The sequence below is a fragment of the Lycium ferocissimum genome, unplaced genomic scaffold, assembly GCF_029784015.1.
Source record: "Lycium ferocissimum isolate CSIRO_LF1 unplaced genomic scaffold, AGI_CSIRO_Lferr_CH_V1 ctg9881, whole genome shotgun sequence".
Classification (NCBI taxonomy): domain Eukaryota; kingdom Viridiplantae; phylum Streptophyta; class Magnoliopsida; order Solanales; family Solanaceae; genus Lycium; species Lycium ferocissimum.
In genome coordinates this window covers 14,386-30,202 of record NW_026727928.1, presented here as the reverse complement: position 1 = coordinate 30,202, position 15,817 = coordinate 14,386, and the positions used below count along the sequence as shown (strand labels likewise).

General features: G+C 36.9%; 1 protein-coding gene across 1 annotated transcript; it reads right to left on the bottom strand.

The window, feature by feature from the left end:
• Positions 1–321: 321 nt before the first annotated feature.
• On the bottom strand, positions 322–7,859 carry LOC132046219 (NADH--cytochrome b5 reductase 1-like). Its single transcript, XM_059436783.1, has 9 exons — positions 7,754–7,859; positions 6,536–6,677; positions 6,323–6,413; positions 6,134–6,232; positions 5,656–5,736; positions 5,379–5,468; positions 2,166–2,231; positions 940–1,026; positions 322–798 (listed from the first exon to the last, which is right to left on the bottom strand). The coding sequence occupies exons 1-9, from the start codon at positions 7,857–7,859 to the stop codon at positions 706–708; spliced, it is 855 nt and encodes a 284-aa protein (XP_059292766.1). The 3' UTR covers positions 322–705.
• Between the last annotated feature and the right edge of the window lie 7,958 nt (positions 7,860–15,817).

Here is a 15,817-nt window from a genome sequence, read left to right as displayed (position 1 = left end):
ATATATCCTATTGCGTTAACTCACAAATCATATCAGATCCTCATAGTTTCTCTGTTGATTTTTTATTTCAAACGTAGCTTGTTCAGAAGCTTATAATGTGCCGGCTTCTATTGCAAGAGCATATATATATATATATATATAAACACAAACATGCATATATTTGCAATATATGTAAAATGAGAACAAAAATGAATACCAATTCCTCAAAGCACGTTAAAAATAAAAATAAAGATTTTAACAGACGTAACACTCTGCCTTAGGCCAAATCGCAATTTCCTGATGGTGGGAATGGCCAGATTTTATATAACCTCCGTTCTTTCACATGGTATGTAATACATCATACATGCACTGTCACGAAGACCAATTCATGATCTGAAAAAGGAAAAGGAAAAAAAAAGGCTACCTCAATATGATGTTGCATAAAGCTTATTTTTATTTTGGTAAAGGTAGACTTCAAAAATGAAGGCAATCCTGGAACAGCGCCACTCCATAATCAGGGAAGGCGCATTATTAAAACTCTGAGAGCAAGGTTTAGAATTTACAGCTGTTTCGCCCCAAACTCTGTTAAACAGCCCTAATAATCCAGCATCCGCAAATAATAAGTGACTTTCCCCAGCTATAAAAGACAGAATTCTCAATGGAGCACCGGAGTTTCGTATCAATGCGGGGATAAAAAATAAGAAAAATGCCAAAAAGAAAAGGAAGTTAAAATTGGAATTGCATCTGTGGCGTGTATTCAAGGGCTTCAAGATGACCAGCCACAGCCTTGTTCATTGGGGGTGGTCCACACCTCAGTATCTGCACGTTCGACATGAAATCAGCTCTTAATCTCTAAATTATCTCAAAAACTTTAATAATTTATCATCTGCATATTCCTTCAATTACAGAGTTATTGAAACCAGAGTCTTGCTTTACCATTGAAAAGAAATTAGATAGTACCTGAATGTCAGGTGCTGGGGCAGGGCAATGGGTCTGAATCATTTCCTTGGACACAAATCCAACACCACCGCTCCATACTTCAGGAGGCTACACATATATCATGTAAATGATCACATAATTTTCTTGACTATGTAACTCAAATTATAAGAAAATATATGTTTATACAGTCTGGACATAGAGGAGACACATATATATTAGAGTAAACAGTCAGATCGAGTCTTTTTTGCATAAGTGAGCAATCACACAGATTTTCTTGAATGTGTAAAGGGAAGGATATAATTCTTTTGACCAAGATGCAAGGAAAGGATATATTTATGCAATCAGTCTTGATAAGGAGCAATGTGGAAAGATATGAAAGAAGAAATGACTTGACCACGAGTAATAAATGTTTTGTAGAGTATATGTTGCATAGACCAATATTTCTCAACTTCTACTTCTCTTTCCTTTTACCCTTTGACTCGAGGTGGTTGGGGTTTTCTGTGGGGCAACATTTTACCTTTTCTATAGGATATCTTTGGTCATAAAATCAAGAATTTTAGACCAAAAAAGATGTCATTTGATTTTAAAATAATTTGGCAGAATCTGTTGGATGATCTAAATTCTAAAGCATGTTTACTCGGCATTCTGGTTAAGATTCCTTTAATTTTGCAGGTTTTTGACATATAGGTCACGAGTTCGAGCCGTGGAAGTAGCCACTAATGCTTGCATTAAGGTAGGCTATCTACATCACACCCACTGGGGTGCGGCCCTTCCTCGGACCCTGCTAGTGCGGGATGCTTTGTCCACAAGGCTGCACTTGACATATTGGGGTAAAATGCTATCCTTCACCATGAGCACACTTGATCTTAGACAAAAGGCCGAGAAAGGTTATTGTACTTCACCACGAGCACACCAAATTGGCTTCCAAGTATCTCAAGAAGGTTGAGGGCAAAAGTGGAACATTTTTCCATCAGTTCCTTTTTCTTTAATTCCACTAATAGCAAACAAGTGAATGTTAATTGAAATAATTCAACTTGTGGGGTATCTAAAGGAGTACTAGAAACTAAGGGATGAAAGGCGGGAGAAAAGTATCAAAAACATATATGATATCTTGAAAAAAAGAATGTTAAGAAATGTGTAGAATGAATAACAGTTAGACAAAAGGATATGAATTTGACAGCCGAAAAAAGATAAAAGGTCTACAGGAAACTAATCTGCCAAAACAGAATAGAAGCTACAGAACTCACCTGATTCAGTACGTAAAAAATTTTGAAACGGTCAGGATAGTTAGCGACAAGGCCATCCAACTCTTCCTGCAGCCCAAGAAAAATAAATTCACTTGCTCAGCGGAGGCAAAAATACTAGTTGATATCCTTCCCATCTGTCCATGCCTTCGGTGGACAGAATTACCTAGTACCTGTGCTGATGGGAGGTAACAGGTACCCCGTGGAATTATTCGAGGTTCACGCAAGTTGACCCGGACACCACGGTTACTAAAAAGAAAAAGTTCAGTTCCTAAGAGTTAGTATCTTCATACTTCTCTCAACAACAAGAGAAACTGACTGGCACACAACTATGAACAATTCCAAGTAGTAATCTAAATACTTCATGGTACAAATTTTTACTGTCCTAAATTGCTAAAATGCCAACTTTCAAGAAGAGAAGTTATTAAAAGGTTCAGCAAATGCTCGACTTGGTAAATATAAAGTATAGAAAATTAACCTCATTATCTAAACAAAATATCTGATTACGCCTGTAGCCGTCATGCTTAACAGGGCTGTAGCTATTTCACTCTCCCTCACCCGTCAAAATTTCCAAATATTGATAAAAGTTGAAGTCAACATTAAAACATAAAATCTGACAGTTCCACCAATAATATTTGCAGATGCAGTTTTGAAAGAAGACATACAGGGTCCAGTGCATTTGAATACACAGTAGGGGAAACACAAAATGTTTGTTTTTTAAAACAAATCAATAGGTTTAGGAGATCAACTTGGTTTGGCTTTAAATCAAATGTGCTCATAAGTTGGCCTCCACAGTGGCCCATGGGATGTTTTCACTGCAAAAAACAAGACCATTTGACCATTGCAAATTTTTGACATTTTCATTTTGACCCTTTTTCGTTTTAAACAGAAATTTTACATTTTACGGCTACGAAGAAATACGTTTAGTAGCTAAAAGGATATTTGATCAGCTTTGATCTATTAAATTTACTCCTATATGAAAGCATCTAAAATGTGTTGAGGTTTTAAAGATATTTTTTTCAAACACACTTTTTCAAAACAAATTCTTCCAAAAGCAAATAAAATTGTTTGTCAAAAGTTAAACCTTAAACCAACTCTCCTAAAACAAAATTAAACTCAAATTAATTGCGCCCCGGCAAAACCACCCCCCCCCCCCCCAAACCAAAAAAAGGCCCTCTAAAAGAAACTAGACGAGGTGTATACATTTTTGGACAATACGAAACACAAACGCGTATACATTTTGGACTTTACCGATCAAAGGAACGTGTGTACATTTTGGACACCACAAGATAGTTAAAAGTTGTATAGCATATGGCGGTGACAAATATGGGATTAAATTTTACTTTAATAAGAAAAGGATGAAACTAATGTTAAGGGAGAAGCCCCCAGAAAAGAGTACAAGAATAAGCCTAACAACAACAACATACCCAGTAGAATCCCACAATGTGGGGTCTGGGGAGGGTAGAATGTACGCAGACCTTAAGCCCCACCTTGAAAGGTAGGGAGGCTGTTTCCGAAAGACCCTCGGCTCAAGAGAGAACAAAACAAAAAGGTCAGATAGGGACAAGCACATAAAAACAATATGAAAAGGAGGAATAAAAAAAGCGAGAAAGTCATGATAGAACAGTCTGGAAAGAAAGGAGCAGTAGCTACCATAGATAAATAAGATAATCAAAGTACAAGGCCCAACAAATATAAGCAGAAATCAAACGGCAATAAACGAATGAGCAAACTACAACTACTAGGACGAAAGGATAAGCAAGACTACCTCTGAGCCTTCTATCCTAATCTGAGTCCTCCACAACCTCCTATCTAAGGTCATGTCCTCGGTAAGCTGAAATTGCGCCATGTCCTGTCTAATCACCTCTCCCCAAAACTTCTTCGGCCTACCTCTACCTTTCCTAAAACCGTCCATAGCTAACCTCTCACACCTCCGCACTGGAGCATCTGTGTCTCTCCTCTTCACATGCCCAAACCATCTCAGCCTCGCTTCCCGCACCTTGTCCTCCACCGATGCCACTCCCACTTTGTCCCGAATATCTTCATTCCTAATTCTATCCCTCCTAGTGTGCCCACACATCCATCGCAAAGATTCACATTTCCGCGACTTTCATTTTCTGAAAGTGAGAGTTCTTGAGTGGCCAACACTCCGCCCCGTACAATAAAGTCGGTCTAACCACCACTTTGTAGAACTTGCTTTTAAGTTTTGGTGGCACTTTCTTGTCACACAAGACCCTCTAAGCGAGCCTTCATTTCATCCATCCTGCACCAATACGATGTGAAACATCATCGTCTATATTCCCATCTCCCTGTATAATAGACCCAAGATACTTGAAACTTCCTTTCTTTTGGATGGCCTGGTTACCAAGCCTCACTTTCTCGTCAACCTCATGTGGTACGCCACTGAACCTGCACTCCAAGTATTTTGTCTTGTCCTACTCAATTTAAATCCTTTAGACTCCGACGTTCGTCTCTAGCTCTCCTACGGCTTAGCGTTAACTCCGCTGCGAGTCTCGTCAATCAAGACTATGTCATCCGCGAACAACATACACCAAGGCACCTCACCTTGTATTTGTCGCGTCAATCCATCCATCACCAAGGCAAATAGAAACGGGCTAAGAGCTGATCCCTGATGCAACCCCATCAGAACAGGGAAGTGCTCCAAATGAAGAAATATCGAATTCTTTAGAGATGTTATTAACCTAGTTACCAATTTTTTTTTTTATTTTTTTTTTTTAAATGAGAGATGTTATCCACCTGCAGAAATTAGCTGCAGAAGAAATGGAATTTAATATATTGTGACACAATGCTAAAAAGATCCTTCCCAAGTTTAAGAAAATTCCTAAATATGGGAAATGCTTTATAAGTTACAACTATACTACAGGTCATTGTGGGGTTTGATTTCATGTTTATTAAATCAAAAATGTTCTGGAGCCAATTTATAGTTTAGCTATCTAAGCAACACATTTACCACAAAACTTATAAACATCTACAAATGGATAAGTTTACCAAATCTGTTAAAGCCAGTCAACACAGAACTAAACCAAGTACTTTCTCCAGATACAACACAGCACTACTGGCACATACAGAAAAAAGGAAAATCTTCCAAAATAGAAGCAAGGACAATGAAAATAATGATGAGCTTACTACTCAAAACTGTCCAATATTTTTGCGGCAAATCAACCAGCAGATTCATCGGGCGATATGCTAAATTACCTTTAAAAGAATGTCTTCATAGGTAACATTAGCATATATCAAGTGCACCATTGTCTTGTCCTTTGGATTTTCGAGAATAGCTCTAGCAACCTGAAAAAAAAAAAAAAAAAAAAAAAAAAAAAAAAAGCAGAACCACATATTTTCCTACTTCACACCCAAAAATCTCAGTGAAACAACTGGGAAGGTAACAATTTATTTCGCAGAACAAATTAAAATAACTATATGTAACCAAAAGGAGAGGTGGGGTGGAATAACACGTCAAACAAAGTAGTCAGACCTGGAACATTGGGGTAATGCCAGAGCCTCCAGCAAGCATTCCAAATGCTCTCACTTGACCAGGCTGGTACTTAAAGCGGCCCTATTAGATCCACGATAGATAAATGTTTTTAACAAATTAATAAGAAGAAAATTTCAACTGAGATAGTGTAAATTGGAGCTTTTCCCGTATCTAAATCTCAGCCATGGAAGCAAATCTCAGCCATGGAAGCAGACAATTTACGTGAAAGTGCATAATACAGTAAGATATCTAGCAAATCCATCCTCGTTAAAACACTAATGTCTGGGTAAATCACATGACTCCCTGTTTGTTTCTCAGACTCCTTGACCATTTTGCAAGTCATTTAGATAATGTTCCAACAGATGAACCTCTGCAGTTTTTGGAAGAGATGAAAGAGAATCAGCGATGAAAACTAGGCTATACTGGACTATGAACCAGTATAAGCTGCAAATCAACGAGTGACAATACACTAAATAACAAAAATAAGGCAGAACATCAACTTAGGTCCCTTGACAGCCAAATAATCAGCCTCACGCATTTCTCGGAAATGATGAGACATCCTTCCTTGAGGATACATCTATGCATTTGCACAATGACGGCTATGAGTGAGCAAAAGGATACAGCAATTCTATAGCAAGCACGCAATAACCAGAAAATCAAACTTTACCTTAATAACTAATTCAAAATATCCAACATCTGAGTCCAAAGTAGTTGGCGTGTATGGTTTAACAACCTCTTCACCTTGACTATCCTTACCCCTGTTCATTAGAGCATGTAGTATTGTATCATGGTGAGAAAGCAACCAAATGTCTTCTAACAATTGATACAAGAGATATTTTAGGCACAAAGATCAAACGCTAAAACAGAAACCAAAACAAACCTGCAACTAATGTGTTGTCCAATGGGTAGGCCCAATACAGACGTAGGTGTGGGGAGTTCAAATCTGAACTTTGCAACATTATGGCTTAGTTGTGTGCGCTTCACAAGCTTAAATTCCTTGAACTTTTCAGGATCCAAGCAGACTATGAAGCCAACACGATTTAACTAGTTAGTCTATATGATAACAAAGATCAAAGGCATGGTCAACACAAAATTCAAGCAGCTATTCTAGATTAAGACAACAAGTCAACAGACATGCTGACATCCTAGAAAATAGAAGAGGAGCTCTTAGTTTTCCTTGTTCAGCAGCAATAAGTATTTAACTTTACCACCTAAATGGACAAGTACATCCTTCCAATGAAAGTGAAAACATATCAACATTAGAAGACTACTAATGCACACTTTGCTTGTCTGAGATTTGTTTGATATTTTTTGATCAATTCGACCAATCGGGCATACATAAATTCATTGTTTTGAGGTTATATTTTGGTAAGTTACAAGTTTCTCATATAAAAAAGAAGAAAGAATTATTTAAAAATCTTGTCAAAAATACATTTCTATAAAATCTAGGTCCTCAGCTTAGCAATCATGAAGCGAACTGTGATCATTATTAGGAGTACTTAGAGAGTAATCAAATAATAAAACAGTGTTTGGTTGCAGGAAATATTTTCCAAGGAAGGATTATAGTTCCATCACTTATGACACTTATTGGCAGAATCATTTTCTTTAACCATCATTTCAATTCTTAACTTTATATCACTGCTCCAATCAATAGTTACGCATAATTTGATATATCTTTATATACTTAAGAAATTTCATCAAATCACTATCTGATTAGTTAATATTATTATCATTCTTTAACAAATGCTTTTTTGGAAATATTTTTCATTCACCAACCAAACTGCAAGCACTATTTTCTAGGAAGATTATTTCCAAAAAGGACTTAATTTCCGAAAAACATTTTCTAGAAAATATAAAGGGAAGCATAGGAGCAACTGCAATGTCACGAGGTCGAGCCGTGTAAACAGTCACTAGGCTCTCTACATCACACCCTTGGATGCGGCCCTTTCCGGACCCTGCTAATATGGGATGCTTTGTGTACTGGGCTGCCTTTTTATTTTTATTTTCTAGAAAACATAGCAAAAATACCCGGTCCATTAAGAACATTTCCCCTAAATATAACTGGTCCTTGTCTTATGATGTAAGTAGTAAATGGGACCTTTGGGTTTCTTGTAAGAATAATAGTAGGCAGCAACACCGGCAGCGGCAATAGCAACTGCCACACCAATCATAAACTGAGCTTCAGGTCTTTCAAAAAACTCCATCTTCAATACCTGATATTAACAAATAAAATGATTCGAATTCTTAAATTCTCAGAAATGGATAAAAAAATTTATGTAAAAGTCAAATGGGGTGGAATCAATTTTGGTTCATAAACAAATAGATCTTGCCAGATAAGAGGAATATTATGATGAGATGGGTCAGATGAATGTAGTTGAATAGGAAGTGTAATTAAAATAGAGGAGCAGACCAATATGTAAAAATGGTAGATGATGGTACTTGAAGACAAGATAGGGTATATATAATATAGAGGGATCTGCGGGCTCACCTACCGTCAACTCCCAATCGTCTGCCTTCCACCCTGGTTTTGGCATCAATACCAAATCCCCCAGTGCTTTCTCTCATTTACTATTACTTGTTTCGGACATATTCCCCTACCCCACTCCCCCAATTAAGTTGGGGCGTGCGAGAAGAATAATAATTGTAAAGTCATTGACCCTTAAACTATACCCGAAAAGTTATTTTCACACTTAAATTTTAATTATAATCTATTACACATTTAATATATAAAAAAGTGATACTAATTACCCCTCCGGACACCCAAACCCAAGCGCGTGTGTGTCGAAATTTTTGTGCATGTGAACAGCTATTTATTACGCATTAAACTTAAAAAAAAAGAAGGAAAAATCATTTAAACCCCAATCCTTCCACTTAAACGGTCATATACCATTACCCCTTCATCAAATATACCCGATCCATCAAATATTAAGAACCCTAATTTTTGTCTCCCAAATTCGTGAAATCGGCCCAATTTGAAGCAAAGGTAATTTTTGTCTCCATTTTTATTAGCTCCTCTCCAACGAATTTTCACTTTTGTTTTCCATTGTAAAGCTTCTTATTCTACATTGTAAAGCTTCTTGTTCTTCTAGGAAGCGTTTTTTATCGATTTATTAATGTATGTTTTTTTTTCTTTTTTTTGCATTAGTTCTGTGTTTTTAGTTGTTTTTACCTGTGTGACTACCTTCGTTTATGCCTTTGGATTTCGGGTAATAAAGGTTCCATAATGGCTAGATTTGGCTTGTCTAAGATTTGTAAGGAGACGAGATGATCATGAGCTTTTCACGAAGTGCGATGCAAGCATGGGTTTTATTGCCTTTGATGACCTCTTGGACCCCCGAATCGGGTAGAAGATATTGGAGTTGTCCATACTATGGTGTAAGTGATTTTTCATCAAGAATTGAACTTTTGTAGTTGGATGTTTTATGCCTTTTACCTATATTTCATTGATTATAAAGTGCTAGATCATGTAATTTTTATCGTTGGAAGGATGATGAGATTGATCCAAGATCCAAATTTGTGATTCCTAAACTAGTGAGAAGAATTGGTGAACTTGAAGCATCATTTGAAGCTTCCGCAAAAGTTGATAACAAGCCTACTATGTCTATAAAATCAGAAAAGCAAAATTGATATGCAAAGCATAGAGATTGAAATGGATAATTTTGGAGAACAAATTAAGAAGATGAAAGAAAAGGAGAAGAAGTGGAAGAGCAAGCTGGCCAAGTCCAGCAAAAGGGAGACAATACTTTGGATTGCCTTGTTGTGTATTGGCCTTAGTTTTAAGTTTTGTGTTTCAAAGCATGTACTTAAGAGGTTATAATATGAAGTTGCCCTAAGAGGTTAGTGTACTTGTTAAGTCTTTATTAGATCTTGTTGGTGGTATTGGTAATGTTAATTAGAACTTAAGAAATTTGTTGGTAATGTTTGGTTTAGTTTGATTTTTGAAACCCTTAATGTTTGGTATTGCCACGTATGTATCGAAATTCGGAAAGTGGAAAGCAAAGAAATTCGGAAATAAAACATAAATAAATTACAAGCGACAAAAATTCATACATAAACTTTAAAAGTGACAAACACGGAGATCTAATCTACCACTATGATCTCCCTCTTTTTCTTAACAATGAAGACTACACGGTTCCTACCTTGACAGGCTTGGAAACACAACACATTCCGTGCCCTCAATCCATTAGCTTTAATAAATTGTTTCCAACCTTGAGATAGGCGCGTATATGCACCAACTTTGTACTTCATATGGTACGCGTGATGGTCGTACAGAATAACAGTTTCGTGGTCAAAATTTGGAAGAAATTCCAAAACGTTATTCGGAAGGATCTGCAAAAAATACATGTTAGTACTAAAACTAAAACAATTGAAAATAAAAAATGATTTCATCATTATGAAATTAACACGTACAAAGTCATCATTTTCAACGTACGATCTCGTTAACGTTTTCTCGAAGTATGCCAGCATTTTGGGTGAAGACTCGTCTTAGAGTGAAGGGTAGAATGGATGAGAGTTTTAGTGAAAGAGTTTGGAGTGAAAGTTGGAGAATGAACTAATTAGTTTTGAGTGAATTAGGTATAATGGCTAGACCTATTTATAATGTGTGATTCATTTAGTGTCCCTAACAACTAACTAAGCAGTCACTACCATTCAATTCTAGTAAAAAATATTCACAAATGCCAACACGTTCAAACTTAGACCACCACAACCACGAGAACTACACTATCATTCAATACCATTCAGTACACATATGCCAATACGTTCAAATTGTTGACCATTCATTTTCATTCATAAAAAGATAGTTAATCAGATATGCAAATTCAGTACAAAACAGTAAAAAGTTAAATACAGTCACAGCTGCCCTACCTATGCCAATTCAGTACAAAACACTAAATAAGTTAAAAGCAGTCACAGCTGCCCTACCTATGCCAATTCAGGACAAAACACTAAAAGTTATGACTTTTGCCAAAAGCTAAATGCAGTCACAGCTGCCCAAAAACAGTCTTAAGTGCAGTCTCAGCTACCAAGGACAAGCCTAAATCCTAACCAAAAAGCTTCAAAGTTAATTTTTACAATGCAGTCAAAGCTAAAATAGTAACACCAACAGAATGCAGTCATAGTGGAGTAGTGGAACTTCCTTAGCTCGATTGTATAGCTTTGGCCATTTTTCCCCTCATTTCTCCAAGTACGCCTTGAGGTCACTAGCATCTTTTCCTTCCACTTCACACCACATGTTGCCTTATGTCCAAGAACACCAGTTACCACTGCTGAAGACTTAACAGTTCTAAACCTTTGACTTGGCAGCCTAGGCTACATTAATGATATAAGGCTAGTTAATGATATTTGTAAGAGTTAATAGAAAATGATAGCCGAGTGATAAACAACTTACATTAATGATTGTTTGCCCACTTTGTGTGTGCAGCACCCCCATTCCAACCATACTTGGCCTGATAATACCAGCATTCTACAAAACAAAAGAAAGTATTAGAAGCTATTAATTTATAACTTATTATTGAATTATAAAGTAGATTTACCTTCTTTGAACCTTTTGGTCTACCCCTTCCTCTGCTAGTTGAAGCAGCTGCATTACTTGAATTTGGGACTGCAGCAGCAGTTGTAGGATGTGGGACAGTAGTAGCAGTTGTAGGATGTGCGGCGATGCAAACATTACTTGAATTTGGGCCACGAAAGCATTACTTGAATTTGGGTCGGTAGTATTAGGCTCCCTAAAACATCTCCTTTTGTTGTGACCCTTGGTATGACATTTGGTTTGATGTCATCTCAATTCCCCTCTTGGATAATTTTCCAGTTTTCTTGTTTTCTGTAGCTTCTTTCCTCCTTGCTTTCTTGGGTCTGCCAGGTAACTTCCTTACTTCATGTGGTATAATAGAAGGATTTATTGATTAAAACACATCTTCATATTCGTAATCGGCGAATGAAGTGGTTGTATGTCTTCATGTATGTTTCTTTATACCGATGAGAAATGTAGTCCCAGGGTTAAACTTCCTATGGTGAAGAGCTGCTATTGCATGAGGGCATGGTATGCCCTTCAACATCCATGCTCTACATGTACAAGTTTGCCAAGGTAGATCCATAATATGCCTATACCGTCCATGAAGCACCCTCATACCCCGTCTTCCAATTCCACTCAATACTACATTTCATGGACTTCTTTGTGTTGTCTCCTAGTAACTTTATTGCCATTGGAGAAACATCACAGATCCAACTTTTACAAAACTCCCTCATTTGTCGTATTCTCTTCATCATTTTCACCCTTATCTTCTCAAGCATTGTAATTATACTTTTGTGTCTTGCAGCCAATATCCAAGAGTTAAAACACTCAGACATGTTATTATCTACACTATCAACTTGTGTGGTATATTTGAAGTAAAGCTTACTCCATCTTTCTGGATTGTAGTACATCAACTTACCAAGACAAGCCTCTCCCAATTTTCATGTAGTCAAGGTTATCATTCAACTCAGCCTCGAATGTGGACCTTGCACACCTCCAAAAATAGTTTCTTCTCTCTCAAGACCTCTCGTAATCTTTAGACCAATTTGCCAACACACACGTACCTAGCACACATCCTATGCTCAACATTTGTGTAAATGCTCCTTCATGGCACCTTCAAGACCCTATGAACAATAAAAAAGCTGGTTGCTATTAAACGGAAATGAAGAGTAAGCAACAATTATGAATATGATGTAATTAAACACTTCATATTACCTTTTGCATATACGTATAACTCCATGTATACATGTCTGTCCCATCTCCCAGCTGGAGATCTTCCTTTAGAATTTTAATAAACCATGTCCAATTATGCTTGTTTTCAACCTCAACTACTGCCCAAGCAAGTGGCAGCATCTGATTGTTTCCATCTTTACAAACAGCAACAAGCAGCTGACCTTTTGAAATTCCCTTTAAAAAACAACCATCCAAACCAATACATTTCCTACATCACACTTAGTATGACTTCTTCATTGCATCAAAGCATATGTAGAAGCTTACAAATCTTTTCTTCCTTCAATTGTCTCTTCACTAAGCCTCACTACACATGTACTACTCCGGATTAGACCTTAGCAACTCATCTTTGTAATCTAAAATTCTGCCAAACTCCTTCACATGATCACCCATCATCTCTGAAATCACCTTGTTTTTTGCTCTCCTACACACAGTCCTTCCAACATAAAGACAACTCCTTTTTAATAAGCTATTGGAGCTAAACAATTCTAATGCTTGATTGTTCCTTTATCCTCTCATTATAGTGACTGGCTAAAAATTTGGAGTTGCAAAGTTTGTTTCTATTTGGAGGGTTACATTTGTGAATTGGATTGTAGTTCTTCACCACAAAATTGCAAGTCCTAGAGTCAAAACTGGCAAATAAAAGCCAAGGACAGTTCTCTACACACCTAACCCTTACCCTTAAAGGTTCATTAACATGATTTTCAATAGCAACATGTTCAGCAACTGCATACTTAGTAACAGCAGCCCTAAAATCATCAACAGACTCAAGCCGGACCTCATTTTCCATGTAACCTTTTTGCAAGTTTTATCAAACACAACTCCTGGTTTTACCTTCCTTCTTCTTGCTTTTTGTCTTTGTTCAACCACTTCTCCATCATCATCAGTGCAGTCATCTGGATCAGTCTCAAAGCTAGCAGCTTCATCAGAGGGGTAATATGGCTCATCTCCAGCCAACTTGCCTTCTAAACCATCTCTAGTACCACCTTCTGATTCATCAAACCCCACATCTGCCCCTTTTCTTCCTGTTCCTAACTTAACATGTGCTGGAACAGAAGGTCTTTCACCCCTCTTCCTTCTTTTCTTCTTTCCATCTCTATTTTCCTCTCTAAAAGCCCTTAGCTCCTCATCCATATCACTCCCACTAACTTCTACTCCTTCTTCTCAACAAATCCTTGTAGATCTGATCCTAATTCATCCCTATCACACTCATCATTATCAGTTCCAGTTCTGTTTTTTAAAGAATCAACAATGGTAGGCAGTTCAGTGGCAGGACTTGGATAATTAGGGGCAGTAGTAGGACTAGTTGGAATGGGGGAATGGATTGGAGGAGTAGTAGGTTGTTGAGGTGGAGTTGTATTTTCTTGGATGAGAGGAGAAGTGGGAGGATTAGTAGTTTGGACAGCCTCATCAAAAGCTGCATTTTCCACATGAGATGTTCCCTCGCTACCCCCTTTTTCAAAAGATACTCCACTTTCCCCCCCACCCCCACACGGGTTGCATATTCTAATAAGAGTGGGGCCAATTGAGGCTATTCAACCATGTGGCATACAAATGCCTCCAAAATATCCCCATCCCCCAAACATGCTGCAATTCCCATTGTATCTCTATCAGATATTATTGGTATCAAGGGTAAGCTTTTAGACAATCTAGCATAAAGGGAGCATCTCCCGGGGTCATAGCCTAAATCTCTCACACAATCCATCAATTCAAAGTAGGAAAATTTATCTATGTCCACATCATAAATATCAGTAACCTCTCCCCCAACATATCTTTCTTTACCCTTACCCTTTAAAAGTCCACCATGGTAAAATCTCAAAGTAATCAGTTCAAAAGACATTTTACAACCTGAAAATTGCACAGAATCATTTAAGAAGTAAAGTCACACACCACTACTTATTACAACATATTGGACATATTTAAGCATGAAACACAGTAGAATTGAAGGAAAAAAACGTCTAAAAAAACCTAGTTCAAGTCGCAATAAACAGTACTAACATTATACCACTTTTATAAACACAATACTACTTTTAAATGTATTCAAACATTTACCATGACATTTACACAGTATAATCCATAAAAAACTAAACATGTAAAAAACCCTAGACGTAGTGGATTTACACAACATAAAGTGAGAGAAACTTTACCTAGTCGTGAAATAGGTGTGATCTTCACGAAAATCACCAAAAACACCAGTGCAACCCTTAGATAAGACTTAAATCAAAAACTCTAGCTTCGATTATAGGTGTAATAGAGAGATTAACTCAACAAACACAAGAAAATCTGAAAAATATTGACCAGATTGTGTTGAATCTCGTTAGAAATTGAAGGATACGTAGGGTTTTTTTAATGGGTGGGTGAAGATGAGTGTAAATTGGGTGTAATCGGGTGGGGTAAATGAAATGGAAGGGGTGAAAAGAATTGGGTTTGGGTTAATGAATGGGTCGACGTTAAATTAATTCATTTAATACGTGGCAACACGGTAGGGCGAGTGACTACCACGTATTTATTAAAACTTGGGTTTAGGTGTCCGGAGGGGTAATTAGTATCACTTTTTTATATGTTAGGTGTGTAATAGGTCACAACTAAAGTTTAAGTGTGAAAATGACTTTTCGGGTATAGTTTAAGGGTCAATTTATGACTTTAGCCTAATTCTAAGTGTTATAAACTTATTATTAAGTTGTATTTTGGATGTATTATTAATTATTATACAACTAGAAGTGTAAATTGTATCACTTGACTTAAAGTGATAAATACAACTTGCACTTGCAAGTTCTATCTTAGTTGTTTCTTAGTTGCACTAAGTTGTATCCATCAACTTGCACAAGTTGTATATTGTAGGTTAAGAGATAAAGTTCTTCTATAAATAAAGAGCTTTGCCTTCTCATTTGTAACATCAAGAAAAGATAATAATATAGTCTCTCACTCCTCTCTACAAAGTTATTGGTTTGCTTCTCTTATTTATTTCCAATTATATATAGTTTCATAACACGTTATCAGCACGAGCCTCTAGCCAAAAGAACTAATACCCTCCAAATATGGAGCTTCGCACCGGGTGCAGAACTTCTCTGTTACTTAAGTTTTCCAGGTTTGGTTATCAAAGTAGCATGTTTACTGATATATTTCAAATCTAAATATGATACCAAGGTAAGTGATCTTCTCGATTAAGTTATGTGTGTTGCACTACTTTGATATCTTTTTGAATACATATTAATATTAAAATACTAGAAAATTTCTGTTTAAATGAATGTTTTTCCAGAACATGGACATGCGGACTATTATACATGTAAGGATATTAAATCAGTACGAGCATAGTTATGGTAGTAATAACTATATGATTATCGAGTGATATAGCCACAATTCTATTGCCAACGCTATGATCAAGTACTGATGTGGCAAACGATTACTATCACACTATTC